General features: G+C 43.9%; 4 protein-coding genes across 7 annotated transcripts; 3 read left to right on the top strand and 1 right to left on the bottom strand.

Annotated features, from left to right (window-relative positions):
* On the top strand, positions 1,532-6,486 carry LOC8056041. Of its 4 annotated transcripts, none has more exons than XM_021463852.1 (8): positions 1,532-1,879; positions 2,360-2,744; positions 2,823-3,207; positions 5,053-5,158; positions 5,318-5,389; positions 5,562-5,669; positions 5,788-5,844; positions 6,001-6,486. In XM_021463852.1, exons 2-6 carry the CDS (start codon positions 2,371-2,373, stop codon positions 5,624-5,626), a joined length of 1,002 nt encoding a protein of 333 aa, XP_021319527.1. In that variant the 5' UTR covers positions 1,532-1,879; positions 2,360-2,370; the 3' UTR covers positions 5,627-5,669; positions 5,788-5,844; positions 6,001-6,486. The 4 variants fall into 4 exon arrangements, with proteins under 4 accessions (XP_021319527.1, XP_021319526.1, XP_021319525.1 ...); XM_021463851.1 differs by having other exon boundaries at positions 5,777-5,844; XM_021463850.1 differs by having other exon boundaries at positions 5,562-5,844.
* On the top strand, positions 8,819-12,354 carry LOC8082878 (E3 ubiquitin-protein ligase RMA1H1). Its single transcript, XM_002448177.2, has 2 exons — positions 8,819-9,121; positions 11,186-12,354. Exon 2 carries the CDS (start codon positions 11,238-11,240, stop codon positions 12,018-12,020), a length of 783 nt encoding a protein of 260 aa, XP_002448222.1. The 5' UTR covers positions 8,819-9,121; positions 11,186-11,237; the 3' UTR covers positions 12,021-12,354.
* On the bottom strand, positions 12,806-16,077 carry LOC8082877 (syntaxin-81). The gene is made up of 7 exons (XM_002446792.2): positions 15,809-16,077; positions 15,602-15,685; positions 15,408-15,512; positions 14,623-14,772; positions 13,774-14,031; positions 13,544-13,675; positions 12,806-13,050 (listed from the first exon to the last, which is right to left on the bottom strand). Exons 1-7 carry the CDS (start codon positions 15,884-15,886, stop codon positions 12,904-12,906), a joined length of 954 nt encoding a protein of 317 aa, XP_002446837.1. The 5' UTR covers positions 15,887-16,077; the 3' UTR covers positions 12,806-12,903.
* LOC110436525 (vicilin-like seed storage protein At2g18540) lies at positions 16,214-19,512 on the top strand. The gene is made up of 8 exons (XM_021463706.1): positions 16,214-16,926; positions 17,430-17,475; positions 17,589-17,638; positions 17,763-17,804; positions 17,894-18,004; positions 18,276-18,354; positions 19,097-19,168; positions 19,255-19,512. Exons 1-8 carry the CDS (start codon positions 16,352-16,354, stop codon positions 19,303-19,305), a joined length of 1,026 nt encoding a protein of 341 aa, XP_021319381.1. The 5' UTR covers positions 16,214-16,351; the 3' UTR covers positions 19,306-19,512.

The raw sequence follows: 19,921 nt of genomic DNA, 5'->3' as shown, positions 1-19,921 counted from the left end.
GTAGCGCCATCCAACCTGCAACAGTGTGGCCACATAAATGCACGCACCTGTGGAGCGATTAAACAAGAGGTCACCCTCCGCGCGAGCTGCCGGGCGGGTGCTAAACGTGCGTCGGCGCCAGGATCAGGGCAAAGCGTCCGGCAGGGCGATTTCGATCACATGACTGAACTCCCAGCCTTCCTTCCTTCCACCGTCGCCTAGCAGTGGCAGGTGGCCTCCGCGCTCCGCCCGTCGTCGCCCGTCGGCGTGGCGGAACGCGGCAGGTCGCGACGCACCCTCTGGGCTCTCTCCGCAACGACCGGACCCAGGGCGAATGATTGCTCGTGCGCGGGGCAGGGCAGCCGGCAGCGTGCCCCCAATATCTTATCATGCCACGGACGGCCGACCGGATGAGACCGCCACAGGGCCACACCAACTCGCACCGATGTGGCCACTGTTCGCATTCGGTGACGGGATCGGGGATCCTATCTATCTCGGCGACGTCGACGAACGACGCACGCGGCAGGCACCGTACCTCGCCGCGCTTAAACAAGACCTGGTGGCGGGCACGGCGGCAGATTAAACAAGACATGAAGAAGCGAGCCCGTGACCCGCGAGGCAACCACCGCGCTGCGCTGATCTGGTCCTGGTGGTCCGCGCGGGGAGCCGGTGCCCGTCTGACGCTAGTCTGAAGCCTGAAGGCCACGCGAATCTGCCGGCCCGGTCGGTCGTTTGACCATTGGAGCAAGCGACGGTTGCAGCTTTTGCTTCGGACGATGGCGTGGCGTGCTCGGCCACGCAAGACGCGGACGGAAACTAGTCACGGAACGGATCGGCGGCCGCTGCCAAAGGCGCGCGCACATGACTACATGAGGTTTCGCGGGTCCGAGCAGGGAACGCGGGCGGGGGCCGGCACGGCACGGAGGCGCGCGGCTACAGGCAATGCGCCAATGCCATCGGTTCTGCTTGGACGTTGGACGACCCCAGACCCCTAGTTTTCACTAGGGCCTTGTTTAGTTCAACCTAAAAACCAAAAAGTTTTTAAGATTCCACGTCATATCGAATCTTATGGTAATTACATGAAACATTAAATATAGACGAAAACAAAAACTAATTACACAGTTTAGCTGTAAATCACGAGACGAATCTTTTGATCCTAGTTAGTCTATGATTAAATAATATTTGTCACAGACAAACGAAAGTGCTACAGTACCGAAAACAAGGCCTAGGCAGTTCTGCTGGGGTTTTCCCGTCGTCCGTGTGGTGCAAGTGGGCAGTAGCACACTGGTTTGTGGAAGACGGTGGCTGATTGGTCAGGCGACTCTTCGCCACTGACCGCGACAGCTCACTTGTGACCCTGTGAGCCTATCTGGCCGCCGTACTAGTACGTGTCTGCGCAGCCATTCTCCCAACGTTTCCAGCGTCAAATCTTGTGGGCGGAAGTTTTGACATGAACATGTTGTTTACTCCCTCCGTCCCAATATATCTGTCGTCGTAGCAACAGTGGGACGTCCCAAAATAAATGTCGCTGCCTATTCTCAGTCGTAGCTGTATACTGCACCGCACCACGCGCTGTCGGCCAAGCTTATCTCTTCCCTCTCCCCCTCGCAGCCTCCCACACCACTGAAACTTTTTTTTCTAAAAAAAACCCACCCTCCCCAATCTCGCCGCTCTCACCCGCAACCTCCGGATTCCTTCGGCCGATCCGCAACCTCGCCGTCGCAGCTGCACTCCGGCGACTCCCCTCTGCCAACATCGTCTTGCGCCAGGCCACGGTACCAGGGAGCACGGGCTGTTCCCCCGCCGCCGCCGCCGAGGACCATCTGAAAGCGCAGGGGCAAGCACGGCGTTCGATCCGACCCACAGAAACTCGCCGCCCACGCTATCGGCAAACATACAGGTACGTATTTGCTATTTGTATACCACGCAGCTCGCATTGTTTAGATTTTAGACTTAGATCTAGGACCTACTAGGATTCTACTACTACCAGGCATGTCCGTCTTTTCCCCAGATTTGCACTTTACATTGTGTATACTATACTAGATGTCTTTTGGAATACTCTGCCTGCAGCTTTAGTATGCGACAATGAGAAATCAAGTTGACGCAGCTTAATACTATACTACTACGTGCTTGCTAGGAGTAGTTTTTTTTTGACAAGTTTGCTAGGAGTAGTTGATAAGAACATGACAATCACTGCACAGCTCCAACTTTCTAGCTCTTTGAAGATTATCTCTCCCTTTTTTTAGGAAAGATTATCTCTTCGGCTTGCTGTGTATGAAAGGAAATATTAATTATTACCATTCCCATTGGCATATCTAGATTTACTGATTCTACCGACGTTTGTAAAATGAGGTTTGAGATTTTTTTCCTTGTGCCGCAGGTGATCCTTTGATGACAGGCGGCAAGGGGGCACATGGGGGTAGCCGGTTCATTCGTCACATGCGGATGAAGCATGCCTTGGGGCTCCCATATAGCTATAAGATGTGGCCCGCAAAGCGGATGCGCGGCCGGGATCGTCGTCGTGGTACTTGGTGGGACCGCAAGCGGAACTGCATAGCCATCGAAGGAGTGGACTTTGCTCAAGATACACAGGAAGGGGGTGCAGATGAATTTGAGTTGATACCTGATTCGGATGAAGAAGGAGTTGCTAAGGGTTCATCTTTGCTTGGTGATGACGATGAGTACGTACCTGAGACGGAGCCGCAAGATGTTATTGTGAGCACAATTACTGGGCCGTGCGCCAACCAAGGTCGTCAGCGTTTGGGGTTAGCCATCTTAACATTGCCTTGCAATTTTGTTGTCATACTGGTACCTTACTCATTTTGTGTACAAATTATGTGCAGTACTTTGCTTCACGAGTGGAAACGACTTATTTCGGATGTCGAGAATGAGAGTGGCAAGGTGGACATGGAGAGCGCCAAGGTGCAGATGGACAGTGTAAAGGTGGAGATGGAGAGCGACAAGTTGGAGATGTGTGCCAAGGTGCAAATGGACAATGTGAAGTTGGAGAAGGACACTGCCAAGGTGGAGATGGACAATCTGAAGTTGGAGAAGGAGAGTGTCAAGGTGGAGATGGACAGTGTCAAGGCGGAGATGGATACTGGCAAGGAGCTGGACCATAGGGCTAGCTTCTCTGATATTGAAACCGATGATGAGGCATGTTGGGTTCAGGATGGTGTGGACTTGCGAGGCCATTCGCAGGTGGAAGATGACGACTTTAATGAACAGGTAACTGAAGTATTTTGGTTCTAACTCTACCCTAGTGTTGCTTTTGTTGTTAGCTGTGATCGAAGGAACCTGCAATATTTTCGTTGTAACCCTACCCTAGTGTTGCTTTTGTTGTTAGTTGTGCTGGAAGGAACCTGTAGAAGGGAATATGTACTGACAGTATTGATGGTCTGTTGGTTGCGTGCCTGATGGTTTATGTTTGACCAGCTTGGTTCATTTTGATTTATGGTGCTTGTACGTATTTATATGGTATGCATCGTTTAATTTGTGATTTGCAATGTGAAATACATACAACAACGAATTAGTTTGCCACAGCCACATAAAGTTTTAATTATTGCAGCAGCAGGTCATACAACCACATGAGTGTTAAATACGAAAAAAGCAACTTAAACCTTGTTTATATATACAACAGCAATTAAGTGTTCAACAACGCAAAAGCATCATAAGCGATGTTTACATGAACATAACCATTAAGTGTTCAACAACTCAAAAGCCCTTCGAACTAGTTGGCTATCACAACTTAGAGCTTCAGGGAGCATGTGTAGTGCCTCTAGCCTTTCTTTATTCATGTGAGGAATCTTGTACCTATTGCCTCCACTATCTTTCATAACTTCAATCATGCATCCTTGTAGTGTGAGGAACACCCTATTTAGAATGACGGGGTTGTAGTTTTGATATTCCGTGCACACATTCTGGATAAGCTCATCCATGTTTCTAGATGTCGTTCTATCAGTTATCGACTGAAGAGAAGCAAAAAAACCAAGGTCAAGGCAGTTCATATCAGGTGAATTAGCAGGCTGGTTAGTTAGGCGTATATCAAGGCCTGTTTGGGCTACTGCTAGAGCAAAATCTGCATCATCTGCTCGTACATGAGAAGGAGCATTGTCCTGTTGTATCCATATTGTCTCATGCCTTGCTTCTCTAGGCCAACAAGCTTGTATAGCTGGTATTAGTTTTGTGATCATATAAGATCTAATTGTTTGTCTATCAACCTTCATGGTCTTTGTGATAGGTGTGCCCCTCGGTCTATTGCCACTTCTTCTTTTTGCTGGTTCCTACAATTATAAAGATTGTTAAGCCAAATAGCTTAAAATGGATTGCAAGTACTATGTACAGAATGACTAGTACCTCACGCACAAAAGGCCATATGCCTATCTTCCCATCAAAATAGCATCTTCCTTCAGCATCAAACCTAGGCCTTCCCACCGCAGAATAAAACATGACTTTGTGAATGGCATTCTTGTTTTGCACGGTTCTATGTGGGTCTTCTTCATCTGGATGCATGTACATGGTCATATTCTTCTGTGTCCCATTGAACCACTTCTCATCGGAGTGAATAATATTTTTCATATCACGAAATTTTGGATTGTTTGGCAGAGTACTTTGATCTAGCATAGAGAAAACCCACCGCAACCTTGCATGTTTGTTTTCTTCCTTCAAATAAGGCCTCAGCGCATTGGAGTGTCGTCGCAGCAAGCCTTCTTTGAACAACCTGTGTAGAGTGCTTTTACTGATTTCAAGAGCATATGCCAGTGACCTTATGGTTCCCCTTCTGTTTAAGGGAATATCAACGACCCTCATGAGGTCTACTTGTATTTTTTTACGGCCACAATTCTTAGCTCTTAAAGAATTGACATCTACTGGTATGCCTTGTGCCAAACAATCTTTTGCTCTTTTCCATACCCGTTGTACTGTACGCACATGAACATTGTACTTTGCAGCAATAAGTGTTGTGCTGTTTCGCTGTAATGTGCCATTAGTGCTTATCTGAAGCAAATCTTTATATATGTCTTGCCTTTGTCTTTGTGTCAAATTCTTGAGCACATTTGTTGCTTCTTCTTGCAGGGGTTGCTGATAGTCTTCGTCATCCGAGTCAGACAACTCCTCTTCGTCAAATATGATGTGAACGGCATCTGTATACACGCCAAAGTCATGTATGACATCATCCAAGGTATCTTGTTGTTCTTGGAAGCCAATGTAGTCATCTCCTACAATAAAAAATGTAGATAGTGTGCTGATTGTGAGTAAATTGATTATGAAACCTTTTGACATGGACAATTATTGTCGCAAACATTACTTGGACATGAGGGAAATAATCACCTGCATGCAGGTTTTCTTGATCTTCTAGTGGATCATTTAAATCAAATGGATGCCCAGCGCTATCACCTGGTACAGAAGCAAGGTGATGATTATGAAAATGCATTGTCACGCACACATAGATAAATAATGTTGCTTGCAATTTTATGTGACAGACACTAAACCAGTTGAATTATAAGACAGTTGATACTGATTTTAGTTGAGATAAATACTACGATTATGACTTGAACATCAGGAAAATAATCACCTGCATGCAGGTTTTGTTGTTCTTCGTGTGGATCATTTGAATGAAATGGATGCGCAGCATTGTGACCTGGTATAGAAGCAAGCTGATGTTAATGAGAATGCATTGTCATCGCACACATGTGAGTTATTCTCCTATCTCACTCTAATTTAATTTAGAACTTGAAGCAAAAAAATGAGTTGCATGCCTTACACACAAAAATTAACTAACATTGCTTGTGATTTTGAGAGGATACAAAGGAGCATGTATACTACTTTAGGACACAGACGAGAACATCTGCTACACAAGAGTTTTAGGTGAGAAAATACTAGCAGTAACTAAATTCCTTGTTGTTGCTTGTGATTTTAGGAGGGTGAAATAAACTAGCTTTCCAATTTTAGGGGAGAGAGAGAGAGAGAGACCAAAGTGTTTACCTTGATGATGAATTTGTTCTTGTTCTTCATTCTGAACAGGATGGAGACCAAAGTGATCAGCTCCTCCAACTTCAACTACAGCCACTACATCTTCCAAGGGATTGTGATCCTCTTCATGTTCAGCAGGACTCTTGTTGAGATCAGGCACCTTCTCTCCTTCCTCCTCTGGTAGTGTGTTTAGGTCTATTGCCATGGGAAATGGATGAGAGGTGAATGAATCAAATGAAGGCAACGAGACGGTTGGTAGGCTTTCAATGCCACATGTTTAGAGAAATGGCGCTGGGGCAATAGTTTGAAATTTCAGTTTGCTTTTGCTGTGTAAAAATGGAGCACAAGATTTGTTTTGGCGCCAGGTGGAGTTTGCCGCCGAGTGAAATGCACTTTTTGGTGTCATCTTTGATTTGTTTAAGGCCAAAATCCTGTACTGCATGTTTAGCTGTGAAAGTGGATGTGAACTCTGATTTGTTTAATGTAACAAAAAGATTCAGTGGGTGGTGCTTCTCGTGCATTAATGGCATGTCTGTTCAAATGGTACAGGTCACAAATCATTTATAGATAGGGGTGGCAGGGTCTTTTGCCACTTGCGTTGGTTACTGGATCAAGTCCTCCAACGACAGATATATTGGGACGGAGGGAGTAGATGCGAAAAGTTTTTAGATTTTGACACCGTAATATTTTTATTTGACAAATATTATCTAATTATGGATTAAATAGGCTTAAAAGATCCGTCTCGTGATTTACAGAGAAACTATGTAATTAGTTTTTTTATATCTATATTTACTGTTTCATGTATATGCCGCAAAATTTGATGTGACGGAAAATCTTGAAAAGTTTTTGGTTTTTGGGTGAACTAAGGCCTTGTTTAGATGCGAAAAGATTTTGGATTTTGCTAGTGTAGCACGTTCGTTTGTTTGTGACAAATATTGTCCAATTATGGATTAACTAGAATCAAAAGATTCGTCTCGCGATTTACAGGTAATTGTGCAATTAGTTTTTATTTTCGTTTGTATTTAACGCTTCATGCATATGTCAAAAGATTCGATGTGACGGAGAATCTTGAAAACTTTTTGGTTTTTGGGGTGAACTAAACGAGGCCTAAAGCCTTGTTTAGATAAAAAAAAACTTTTGGATTTGACACTGTAGCACTTTCATTTTTATTTGACAAATATTGTCCAATCATAGAGTAACTAGACTTAAAAGATTTGTCTCGCAATTTACAGGCAAACTGTACAATTAATTTTTATTTTTATCTATATTTGATGCTCTATACATGTGCCGCAAGATTTGATGTAACAGAGAATTTTGAAATGTTTTTGGTATTTGAGGTGAATTAAACAAGGCCTAAACAAAGGCCATGATGATGCGGCGAACAGATTGCTCGTCTGCTTCTGCCCGCCCGGGGATGCACAGTACCGTGGCAGTCGCAGCCCTCATGATAATATAGGGCCAAAAAAGGGCAAGAAGATAACAAAAGGAGTCATGATTGTATGTACCGTGAATGATTAGTGGCAAACAAATTCTTTTTTAGATTAGTGGCAAACAAATTCTGCAAATGCTATCTTTACCCAAAAACAAATACAAATGTTTATGATATAAAATATATGTCATTAGATTAGTGACCAAGTACATATTGTCAGGAATTATTGATACTGTTTATAAACTTAAACAAACTAGAAATAATTTGACTAATCATATTGCCCTACTTGAACTTATCAGCACAACTTTTTAATAAATAAATAGTATTTTTCTCTCACCATTTTTTAGCAGCAGCTGAACTTCATCGAGCCAAACAGGCGTACATATTGTTTCTTTTGAAACTAAATCTTGCGATCTCGGTTCGAGATAATGGACGGGACACCCGTTGCAAAAGAAGGTGAGCATAGGCAGGAGTGGCCAAGCGGGGAACACTTTAGCACCAAGTGCATAAAACACTTTTGTTTCGTGTCGCTCAGCGCTCCCAAAGCGGCAAAATGGTGGTGACTGGTGACTCGGGAGATGGCAAAATGGTGGAACGCCACGCTGGAGCGGATAGGCCTTATCTGGAGTACTATACTATTATTATCTTCGTCCGATTAGTACGGACGGAGCGGCAATATCCCATATTATCGGTTCCGAAATCTTGGACTTCCCCCGTTGACGGGCACCACCGACAATGCGCGACCGTGCTGATGGTTCCTGGCGCCAGTGCGCTACGGCTGGCTCGAGAACGACGAAGCCAATGGATTTAAAGCCTTAATCACCATAGCCAAATGGCTAGTGCAACCTGTGTGCGGCGTGGTTTTCCCTCTCCCGTCCGACTTTCGAGTTTTATAAAGCTATATAATAAATTATTAGAAACCATTTAAATATAAAACGATAAAATAGAGGCCTCTCATTTAGTTTATTCGCTTGATTGATATAACAAATATTTTAATAACTATTTTATTTTTAAGGCCCTGTTTAGTTCCCACTCAAATTTTTTCGTCCATTCCATCGAATCTTTGGACACATGCATGGAATATTAAATGTACATAAAAAAATAAACTAATTACACAGTTTGATTGAAAAATGTGAGACGAATCTTTTAAGCCTAGTTACTCCATGATTAGCCTTAAGTGCTACAGTAACTCATATGTGCTAATGATAGATTAATTATGTTTAATAGATTTGTCTTGTAGTTTCCTGATGAGTTATGTAATTTGTTTTTTTATTAGTTTGTAAAAACCCCTCTCGACATCCTTCCGACACATCCGATGTGACACCTAAAAAATTTTTATCTCCAATCTAAACAGGCCAAGCGAAGCTTTTTTTTTTTTCCCACCTTCCCCTCGTTTAGCCGAGCCGAATCCCCAACTCATTATATACCCCTCGACGGAGCCTCCCACCGAAATCCGCCTCCTCTGCTCATCTCTCCCTCCTGCCATATTATCGCCGGCTGCCGTGCCGCAGCGTCCTGCTCCTCCCTCCCCGTCGCCCGAAGCACCGCCGCGGCCTCGCGCCACCGCCCAGAAACCATCTTCCCCTTGCCGCGCCGCCGAGCCTATCCCCGGGGCCTCGTTCCACCGAAGCGCGTTGTGTCAAATTTCTGCGACCTAGCCGCTGCCGCCGCCGTCGTCATCATCCTCGCTGGTGGTGCTGAGCGCAGATCCATTCCAGCTCGGATTGATTTCTTCCTTTGCTGGTAAGGAACCCTATTAACTTGGCTTGCACGGCTTGTTCTTCCCTTGTTCGTTAATTGGGCGGATTGCTCCATTAGTCTGTTTTGTTCGGTCTCGTTCGTTGTACTTGATAAGCCAAATCTGAACCTCCCTTTCTGAGACGGATTCTCCAACCCGTCCATTCTTCTTCTTGTGGTGGATTCGTGTGCACCTATCAGTTTAGTTGTGTCCCAAAATGTTTCATCCGACCCATCTTCCTGGGGTTACAATACAAATTGCATCGATTTGCATATCTGTTTGAAGCTAGCATTTAATACCTGGCTCTGAAGAAATTGCTCTTGTATAGTGCGTATGCTTGATACCCATGTGGTTATTTTCTGAAATTACTAGTATCAATTCACGATACATATGGAATATAATGTAGACAACCTAATTCACTGGCATGCCTAAATTTAGATCAAATTATTTGGAAACGTGCTTAGAAAACATACTATGCTAGCTCATACACGTCCAGCCTAGCGTCTTGTTTATTTCTGGAGTTTCACGGCTTCTGTTTGTCAAGCACCAACTTCACCTTCAGTATCAATTCTTACTGCTGTCAATATCTATTAGGCTTAGGCCAGTCATGAACCGCAAAACAAAACAAAACAAAACTGTAGGAAAATGATCTCTTTGAGCTTCATTTGTGGGTACTTGATGTAATTAAGATGCGTTTTAATAACTTAGAAAAGACTTGCTGAAGCTTTACTTGTATATAAAAATGATGGCCGTGGCACATATGGGACGAGTGAGTTAGAAATTTCCACGAAGCTGGCGGACAAACTATTCAATGTTTCCTGATCAGAGTACAGTGGGTGCAATTATCACTGGGTTATTCTAGTTTTTGTTGATTACTAAATGTTTATAAATGATGATCTTTTCAGTGTGTTTGGTTCCATTGAATATGCCAACTGTTGTGCCTACTGTACCATTGTTGCAGTCCACATCAGTACCCCCACCTATTGTTTTTGAATGATGCTCCTTTGGAAGAAGCTCCACAACCACAAAAATATCATCGTGTCACCGCAAGCATATATTGGAGATTAGGGACAGACACCTTTAGCCTATCTCATACTTCCCTTTGTTTATTCATAATATCTGCTCTTTTGGTCTTCCCCATCCGTTTGTCTGGATATAAAATTTGTTAGGATCTCTGGTAATCTGTTCAGACCTGCCAGCCTTGCCAAAGTCCACGTTTGCAAGCTTTTTAAAACTCGAATAGTTCTTATTTTATACCCGAGGCAATTTCGAGCTGGCAATGATTGTTCTTACCTTCAACAAGGGGCCGAGTCTTGGAGTTAATATTATGCTGCCATGCACATTGCAGATAAGCGAGTGGTTTCATTTCCTTGCTGACATAAGTTTCCTAATCTCTGATATATAGATTCTTGGATAACTTATCAATAGCACAAAAAGTAGCACGCGGATAACTATCTAACAAAAGGGATAGAAACAAAGCGCAGCAGTTGTAGTCCCCAGTACTAAATTATTGGAGAATCCATGACTGCTGACTCACACTGCTAGGTACTAAAATATTGGAGAATCTATCACGGCTGACTTGGGCCACTAGGAAAGATGATGGATTCTTGGGTTTAAAAGCAACCAGCATAGACTCTCAAGGACATTTGCCTCTTAACACGTTTTGGAGATTTACCTAACATTTTCTTTAGTTGTCACACTTGTTCAGTTTATTCGGATAGACTCCCCAGGACAGGATGATGTGGTGTGGGCCTAAATGCTGCTTATTACATGGACCCCCCTATTTAGTTCAATTGTTATTGTCTGTACACTTGGCTCCACCTCTTCCTCAGAATTCAGCATATATTAAAAACTAGAAATGTGGTTTGTGGTTTGCTTTGTTGCTTCCAGTCTCCTTTCTTGTACTTCTTTAGTCCACACGGTTAGGCAGGCGTTCGAATATCATGAACATTTTCAATGCTTAGACTCCCTTATCATTTTGTGCAATGAGCTCTGGGCCTCTAGCGTGTTGCTTTATCAATTGTATGTATATTCCTACTGACCTCCTTTCGTTTCTCCGTCTATTGCAGTGCTGTCATAACTGAACTAGAACAGTTTCTGAGAGCAAGCATCACGATTGTTATGGAAGCTGGGAGAGTGGATCAGCCTTGCATGGCTGCTACCAATAGCCAACCTTTCGTGGCTGATATTGAGCCAGTGAAGAAAGCCAGTGGGGACATGCCTGTGACAACAGGAAGCGGATGCTTTGACTGCAACATCTGCCTTGATTTTGCAGCAGAACCAGTGGTTACTCTCTGTGGCCATCTATACTGCTGGCCTTGTATCTATGAGTGGCTGCGCCCTGGGGTGGAGTCGACTGCCAGCGACAACAGCAGTTCGGCAAGGCGGCAATGTCCTGTATGCAAGGCAACACTCTCAACGGACACCCTTGTGCCACTATATGGCCGTGGAGGGGACTCAAAGAAGTCACCTAATAGCATTGCCATCCCGCGCCGCCCCATGGTACACCGGGAGACTGTTGAGCAACAGAATGCACAGAGCAACGCCAATGATCAGCACTACCACCAGAGCATGGAAGACAACCCTCAGCATCGGCCGTTGCCGCACGCACAGCACTATCCCATTCCCACTGGACTTGACTTCATCTACCCTCCAGCACCAGTAGGGCGTGGCTTGATCCACTCAACTGCTGGAGGGGTGCTCGGAGGGATGGCAGAGGTTGTGCTTCCTTGGGCGTTCCGTGGCCAGCTGCCAGCGAGCTTGTACTACATGAGCCCATACCATGTTGCGACGCAGAACATGAATCCCAGGCTGAGGCGGCATCAGATGGAACTCGAGAGGTCCCTGCACCAGATCTGGTTCTTCCTCTTTGTGTTTGTGGTGCTGTGCCTGCTCTTGTTCTGAGACAAGACTGTTCTATATACCTCTTTGTAGATATTGAAAGTGGGAGGGGGATACTAATGGATGATGCGTATAGTAAACAGGGTAATGGTCTGTGTCGACAAGCATGTGCTTAAGCATGCTGATATAGAGTTGTAATATGATGAGACATGGAGGTGAAATGCATATTTCATTCTTCTCGTAACGTCAACAATTCCCTGGTCTATCACTGTCGGCCTGTTAGGTTGCCTACCTGACATCTTCATGTTAGGTTGACCATCATCTGTTGTGCATTGGTTGGTGTCACTGCCAAACGGCCGTTTGATTTGTATATAAATCGAAAATGATGTTTTGCCTACCAATGTCTGCCCTGTTCCTGTTCTAAAATTGACGCTGCAATTTTGTAGCCAGGACGGCAGGCTCATAAGTACATTTTCCTTCTTTATGCGATGCATGCATCTGATGCTAACCGGAGCCAATATAGATTGCTTCTGTATGTGATACATGCATCTGACGCTGATCGGAGCCAATACAAGATTGCGTCAAAGCTTAACAGCTTAAGGTACTCTGGAGTCTGGACGACGACGCTGTTGAGACTTGAGACTGCTAATGACCTGATCAGTAAGGAATTGACGGCCCAGGTTCTGCAGAGAGACGTTGAACCTTGTTTGTCCTCTCTAGTCTCTACAAGTGCCTAAAAGCTCCGTACATGGCCCTAGTACAGTGCCCATCGCGTCTGCAGCTTGCATGCCAGAAATGAAATGACAAATCCCAGCATATTTCAGATAACATAACATTGGACAGTATGCTTGGGAAGTAACAGACCACCTAAAAGGTCAGAACTTTAAATAGACAGACAGCCTTCATAATTTGATCATTTCCCACAAATACGTCTTCGTATACTATTTCAGTTGTTGTACCAGTCAAGAAAAAGAACGGAGAAAGTGAGAACAAAGAAGAAGAGGAGGAGAAAGGTTCTACTGCTGCTGTTGCGCTGGATTGCCTGGGATAGTTCCTTGTTCCCACGCTCCACATTATTTGTAGCTTCAACAGCCTGCGCAGAAGATGTTCTATGAGGACATACAGATAACAATCAGGTCATGTAGTGCATATCCAAATCATGCGTTCTTTCAGTTAAGAGGGGGATCTTAGGCTTTGTTTAGTTCCCAAAAAATTTCAAGATTCCTCGTCACATCGAATCTTTGGACGTATGCATGGAACATTAGATATAGATAAAAAAACTAATTATACAGTTGTAATTTGCGAGACAAATCTTTTGAGCCTAGTTAGTTCATGGTTAGACAATAATTGCCAAATACAAACGAAAATGCTACGGTAGCCGAACCCAAAAGTTTTCGCGAACTAAAGCCTTAGCATGGAGGCAATTATTTAATTCTAAACTGTGTTACAAAACTCTTTCATGGACATAAGCTTCATGCGACCATTATAATTTTCAGGTTGACTCTGACAGTCCGTAGGTTTATGTTCATGTAGGAAAACACAAGTAACATATAAACTAGTACAATACGATTAAACGAATCCTATACCTGGTCATATAAATACTGAACCTGTTGAGCTTGTTGTAGAACATGTGTTGACATAAGATGATTAAGTGCTGACATTTCTATCATCTTTGTCTCCGTTTCTTGGACAGCATCAAGAAGACTTGTCAACTCCACCTGAGGAGAGTTTCAGGATACAAATGATGCATGGTAGTTTAAGTAAAATAGCCAAGTTTTTTCACTAAAGAATAGTTTATATTCCATCCACATATTACCTGAAGGGCTTTTGTTTCATCATCCAAAAGTTGCTCTTGAACTCTCATAGGTGCTGGGGATACTTCCTGATCTACAATCTTTGATACATCAGATTTTAGAACAAGATTGGACTTCGACGGTTCAGCAGGTTTGATTTCAGGTCTCTTCAGAATCTTCTTCCTTGGCATTGCTCTGTTAATAGCATCTTGAAAACGCATGGACCGAAGACGGTCAAATTGTGCAGTTACCGAGTGGAGACGCTCACTCAAAATTAGAACCTGGTAAAGTTGAACACAAAACAAACAGTTTACTGGAGCTGGGCACAAGAAATGAAGAAAATCCCAGGGTGGTTCAGACTTCAGAACTGATGATTGACTGCTACTCGGGGGAGGGGCGACAAAGAAAAGTAGAGGTATGTGTTCGCCTGTACATGCTCTTACCTGATGCAGCCCTGAACAAGAAAATGAAAGTAGATATTATTCAAGTTCAAGTCCACCTGTTTCGACTGGGCAATCTGTCTTCTACAATCACACAACACAATTTTTTATCCTACCAAATGAAATCAATCAATCGAAGTCTGGTATCCTACTACCAACTAGTGAAATATACACCCAACTCAAAAAATCAGAAAGAAAATGTTGAAAACAATCAATCCTCAACAGGATGACCTTTCAATTGGCTCTCATAAAAGGAAATCTTGGATCATAATACACGTTGCACCGTAACAGGTACCTAAGAAATTACTTTGCCTCATCCTCAAAATGCAATTCATTGAGGTCAGTTCTACTGCTAACTACCTCAAAAAAACAAATTAATCCAGCAGATTTTTTTTTAACTTACAACAGCAACGGCAAGGAGAATAACCATACCACACCATGCTGATGAGCTATCAAGTCCAACCGGGAACTCTCATCCCTAGTGCCAAGCCATGTCTTTCCACTTCCATTCTTCTCTTCTTCATGGATCCTATTCTTCAGGATATCAATCTGTTCCTTGCATGCTTTTACAAAAACACCAATCTAATATGCATTGAGTAGTTACAAAATAAGTAATAAATTGAGAATAGAAAGCAGGTTATATGAATCAATGTTCGGCATGCCAGTATGAATATAGGTTTTCAAAACTAAATAGTCTATACAAGAGGAACAACACATCACTATATCCAAACATAGATTAATAGTATGAACAGAGAGAAGCACAACCTACATTAAGTGAATATCTGAGCATCAAGGAGGACATATGATTGTGCATATATTTAGCCTCTTCAACAAACTTTTTAGGGCTACAGTCTTCGATAATTGCACTCCAAGACTAGATCTGTACAGTTGTGTTTTTTTTTTTTTTTAAAACCAAGTAGATTTTACAAAACGGTACATGAAATGGTACATCAATAGGTATCATTTGTGCCATTGAGTTTCGGCCTTCAGGCATAAAAGCTTGCATTGAAGCTTTCAAACATTGAAGGCTTCAAGCATATTAAAATGCTAGAGAACTGTAATGCAAAGCCAAACGGGCAAACAACGCACTAGACAATTCTTTTTTGAACACTAAGCACATAGGTTGAGTAACACACACATTTAAGATTTCATGCATGCATCATCACACGAAAAGCGATAGCAAATCAAAACAAACAACAACACAGTGTGCAACTTACTTCATGCTCAATGTTATCCCTCTCTTGCTCGGTAGTGCGATGCAGGTCCACATAATCCCTCCTATGCTTCACTATGAATCTCTCGAGTTCCCTGATGCTCTCAAGCTACACATCAACAAAACCCATCAAACAATTACAGTGCCAACCTGTCTCACCACATGAAAACAGGAACACAATCCACCACAGGCTCCTACCGTCTTGATCGCGGCATTAGTGAACGCTGACTTGGGCGACGGCTTCCGGATGATGAAAGACGACATGAGCGCGGCCAGTTGGGCCTTCATAGAATACACAAACCAACACAATCAGTCAATGCGCATGAATAATCGAGGACCATTCGTGAGGCTTCATCACTACGCTGAGGAAGGGGTGCGGATGGAGAGGCCGTGGCCGCAACTCACCTCCGTGTATCCATGGGAGAGCGCGGCGACTCGGACGGCCTCTTTGAAGTCCTCCGTCCTGTCCCGAACCCTCGACATCGCCGAGGGAGCAGCAGCAGCAGCAGCCGCGGCCTCTTCCGGTCAGATCCACGGATGCTCTTGAGCTGGCGAGATGCGCAGGTCGTGCAATTATGGGACGCAAGCGCAGGGGATCTGCAGGAAGAGCCGACTGCTGCACTTCGGATCGACAACGCCCGGTCGCCGGCAATCCAGCGCGTCGGATCGGGCGGCGAGGTGGAAGATGGGTCGTCAAGATGGGCAGACGTGTCCAGCGTGCCGAGGCATCGCGGCCTATGACCAGTGGGACCCACATCTTGACAAAGTAGACCCGCATGTCAGTGGAGTCCGTGGAAAACAGGGTGAGAGTTCGTGGCTTCGTCGTCGCACCGTCCAGGCGTCCAGTGAGTCCCAGGCGGCCACCACTTGCGGCACAGTCGCGGGCCGATCTGTGTCTCTCACTAGCCATCTCGCCTCCGCGGCGCGAAACCCTAGGTTCGTGACGCCATGGCTGCCTCTGGGTCGCCCCGTGATGGTCGAGGCGCCGAGGAGGACGAGGCGGCGCGCAGCGGCAGCAAGTCGCTAGACGCCGAATGTAACGACCGCTCAAAGGGGAGCCGGGACCGGGACCACCGCGGCAAGTCGAAGCGGCGGGAGGAGGAGGAGGAGGAGAGCGAGAGCTCCGGAGAGGACTCCGGCGAGCGACGGAAACGGCGTAGAAAGGAGAAAGAGCGGCGGCGCCGGCGCCGCAGCCGCAGCGAGAGCTCGGGCTCGTCGTCAGAGTCGGAGTCGGAGTCGTCGTACTCGGGGTCCAGCGCGGAGTCTGAGAGCGAGTCGGAGTTGGATTCGGAGGAGGAGAGGCGGCGGCGGCGGCGCAAGAGGAGGAAGGAGAGGGAGGAGGAGGAGAGGAGGCGGAGGAGGAAGGAGAAGGAGAGGAGGAAGAGGAAGGAGAAGGAAAAGGAGAAGGAGAGGAGGAGGAAGGAGAAGAAGAAGAGGAAGGAGGAGAAGAAGAATTTGGGGAAGAAGGGCGCCGTGACTAACTCGTGGGGGAAATATGGCATCATCCGTGAGGTCGATATGTGGTGAGTAGCTTCATTCCTAGTTTCAGAGTTTGACATAAGACATGAATTGCATGAGATTTCAGTTGTGATTTGTTATTTTTGTGCTAGGAGATATAGTTCAATCTGAAATAAGGAAATGACATCTCCAATTCATGTAGCTTACTGAAAGCAAAGATGAAATATAAGTCAATCGGAAAACTTTGATTGGATTGGAATGCATGAAACAGTAGCCTTATCACTGCAATGTTAATCTGATAAGAGCTTATAATGCTCCTATTCTACTAGCTTTGAAGCAAAGTCTGCAAGCTCACCTTTAAAAGTTCATAGTATGATAACATAGAAAATTGTAGTTATGTTTCACCATCCATTCACTTTTAAGCAATGCTAGCTTATCCCAACGTTATAGCCAGCATCATGTAGTATCTTTTGCGAATGAGATGAGTTTGGACTCTAAATAATTAATGATATGAAGTACTAATGTTATTTCTACTACAGTCCTTTGAATTTTCCAATGTGTTTTGTAGGAACAAGCGACCAGAGTTCACTGCATGGCTATCAGAAGTCAAGCAGGTATACTTCTTTCTGTTATTCTGTATGTGTTGAATTGTTGATACACAGTGAGGCAGAGGTCTATGTAGATCCATGGCATTGTTCAATTTAGTTTTTTGTTAATGTGAACCCAGGTTAATTTGGAGGCATTATCAAATTGGGAAGAGAAGCAAATGTTCAAGGAGTAAGATACTCTACTGTCATGAAATTGCTTCAATAATTACAGACCTTGTGGTGAACTTAGAAAAGAAATAGCTACTGTATCATTGATGTTCCAAGGTGTCTAACATATTGTGTTTGTATCTCAGATTCATGGAGGATCACAATACAGCGACTTTCCCGTCAAAAAAGTAATGGCTCTCATCTTTTGGGTATAACTTTTATTATATGACAGTTGAGGAAAAGGATTTATGATTTCTCTCCTTGTGTTCTCTTTCAGATATTATAATTTAGATGCTTATCATCGCAAAGCGATGGAGAAAGAGAAAAAGAAGGGTTTAAAGGTGTCTGTGACAGAACGTACAGTATTTAATGATGAGGAACAGCGAAGGTACGTAAAAATGAAACTGTTCTGAAAAAGAAAAACATTTGTTGGTTTCCACATTGTCCAGATACTTTTCTTAAAACATGGGACATCAATAAAGTTGCTAGTGTCTTTTTTAGATCTACCAGATTATGGTTTGTGCAATATTATCTTTACACTAATCTTTTGGATGGTCTATGAAGGGAATATTATGAAACCCTTGTATTTTAATTGGGTTTTTAGTTTTTCTGTGTTGAGTAGTTCCTTTAATTATTTTTTTTTTGAAAAAATCATGCAGATTAGAATTGTTGAAGGAGCGTGAACGACGAAAGGAGGAAGAAGTGGAAGCTTTAAAACGCTCTATGCAAGCTGGACTGGTTAGATTATCTTTCTGTTTCTTTTGGCAGTTCTGATTTCTCTTGTAGTCATCATTTAAATTCTAGAATGCTCATGGATTATGTTTTCTGCCCTTGTTGAAAGTTTTTTCTATTAGTAGTTTTAAGATAGTGGCCCAGTATTAAGTGGATATAGCCTATATATAGTTTTTTTAGTGCCATGCATAGATTTGGCCAAAGAGCATAGCTATTCATCATGGGAAGTAGTATGCAATGGACATAGAATGTGCAATGTGTTCTAAGTGATAGATTTACTGGTCAGCACATAACGGTCCTTTCTTGAATATGTATATGAAGACTTCGTAGTTGACATCTATTACTTGTGTAATTGTGTGCCACCGAATTTGATTTCACAGGTGGCCCAATCGTACAAATGTAACATTTGAAGATCTTCTGTTGTATCATAGTCTCGTATATATGTCCATTCCTTACCTGAAATAAATGTAGTGGCAAGTAGTGCTTTGGACCTTATGTTGGAATACTTTGAGTCCATGGTATCACAAGTTTATTTTCCTTTTTCATATTCAGTCCTTGTGTTTTTTTAATGTGTGTTCTAGGCATTATTTTCTATCTCTAGATTTTCTTAGATAGTATCCCTAGCAGTGTATTTTTTTTCGTGTATACATTGCGGAAGGAATAAGCCATGGCATGGTAATTGAAAGCAGAACTTGTTTCTTTCTGTCATCTAAGCTGTGTCTGTCTTCTGTGTTTTGCTCATTCTTAGGCTCAAGACATGAAGGAGCAGGCCCGTCTACGCGAAGAAATGAACTACCAATACAGGTTGGGCAATTTTCAGGTAGGTTCGCTCTTTCTAAACTTTGCAAGCCTTGCAATTTTCAGGTATACACACTCTGACTTAAATCACACCTTTCCTGGTATCAGGCTGCAGCTGCAATCCAGAAAAGATTGGATCCTGATGCTCCTTTGCAGTAGTAGGCTTGTGGATATCCCAATTCCCTGCAGTTGTTCCTTGGCTTTCCTCAACACTGTAGGACAACGAGCATACCTTAGCATGTTGAACTGCTGTCAGCTGCTACAAAGTTTTTAACATAGTGTGTCAGATGCTACTATTGTATTGTATCGGCAGAATTTTGAATTCCAGTTATTCACACTCTCTGCATTGCCTTCCGTCATTCATCACATGCAGTGTGCTCTGCTGTTGCATTATTTTTGGACCTGCCCGACCTGTCGTCTCCAGCGTTGCCGTTGTGCACGGCCCCATACACAAACGGCACCAGGTGTGTTAGCATGATGAATCAGGATCCATGTGGACTGGCATGGTTTTTTTAATTACACAGTAAACTGTTCACAACATGCATGCATACTCATCTCTGTAAACACACATACGCGAATTCTACCTCCACCCCTACGATGAGGCGATTTGATTCTGTAGCTTTCTTGCGTTCGAAACGTTCCATTGTCTTTCATGTGTCCCTAATTTCAATATCATGGTGATGACCCGAACTTAGGACACCTAAGCACCCGATCCCTTGCGTGTTTCTGTGTTCCCTTGATGAGTTTGGACTTTGGAGATCCGAACTTAGGACGC

Source organism: Sorghum bicolor, chromosome 6 (assembly GCF_000003195.3).
Source record: "Sorghum bicolor cultivar BTx623 chromosome 6, Sorghum_bicolor_NCBIv3, whole genome shotgun sequence".
NCBI classification, from domain to species: Eukaryota; Viridiplantae; Streptophyta; class Magnoliopsida; order Poales; family Poaceae; genus Sorghum; species Sorghum bicolor.
This window is presented reverse-complemented; position numbering and strand designations above follow the sequence as displayed.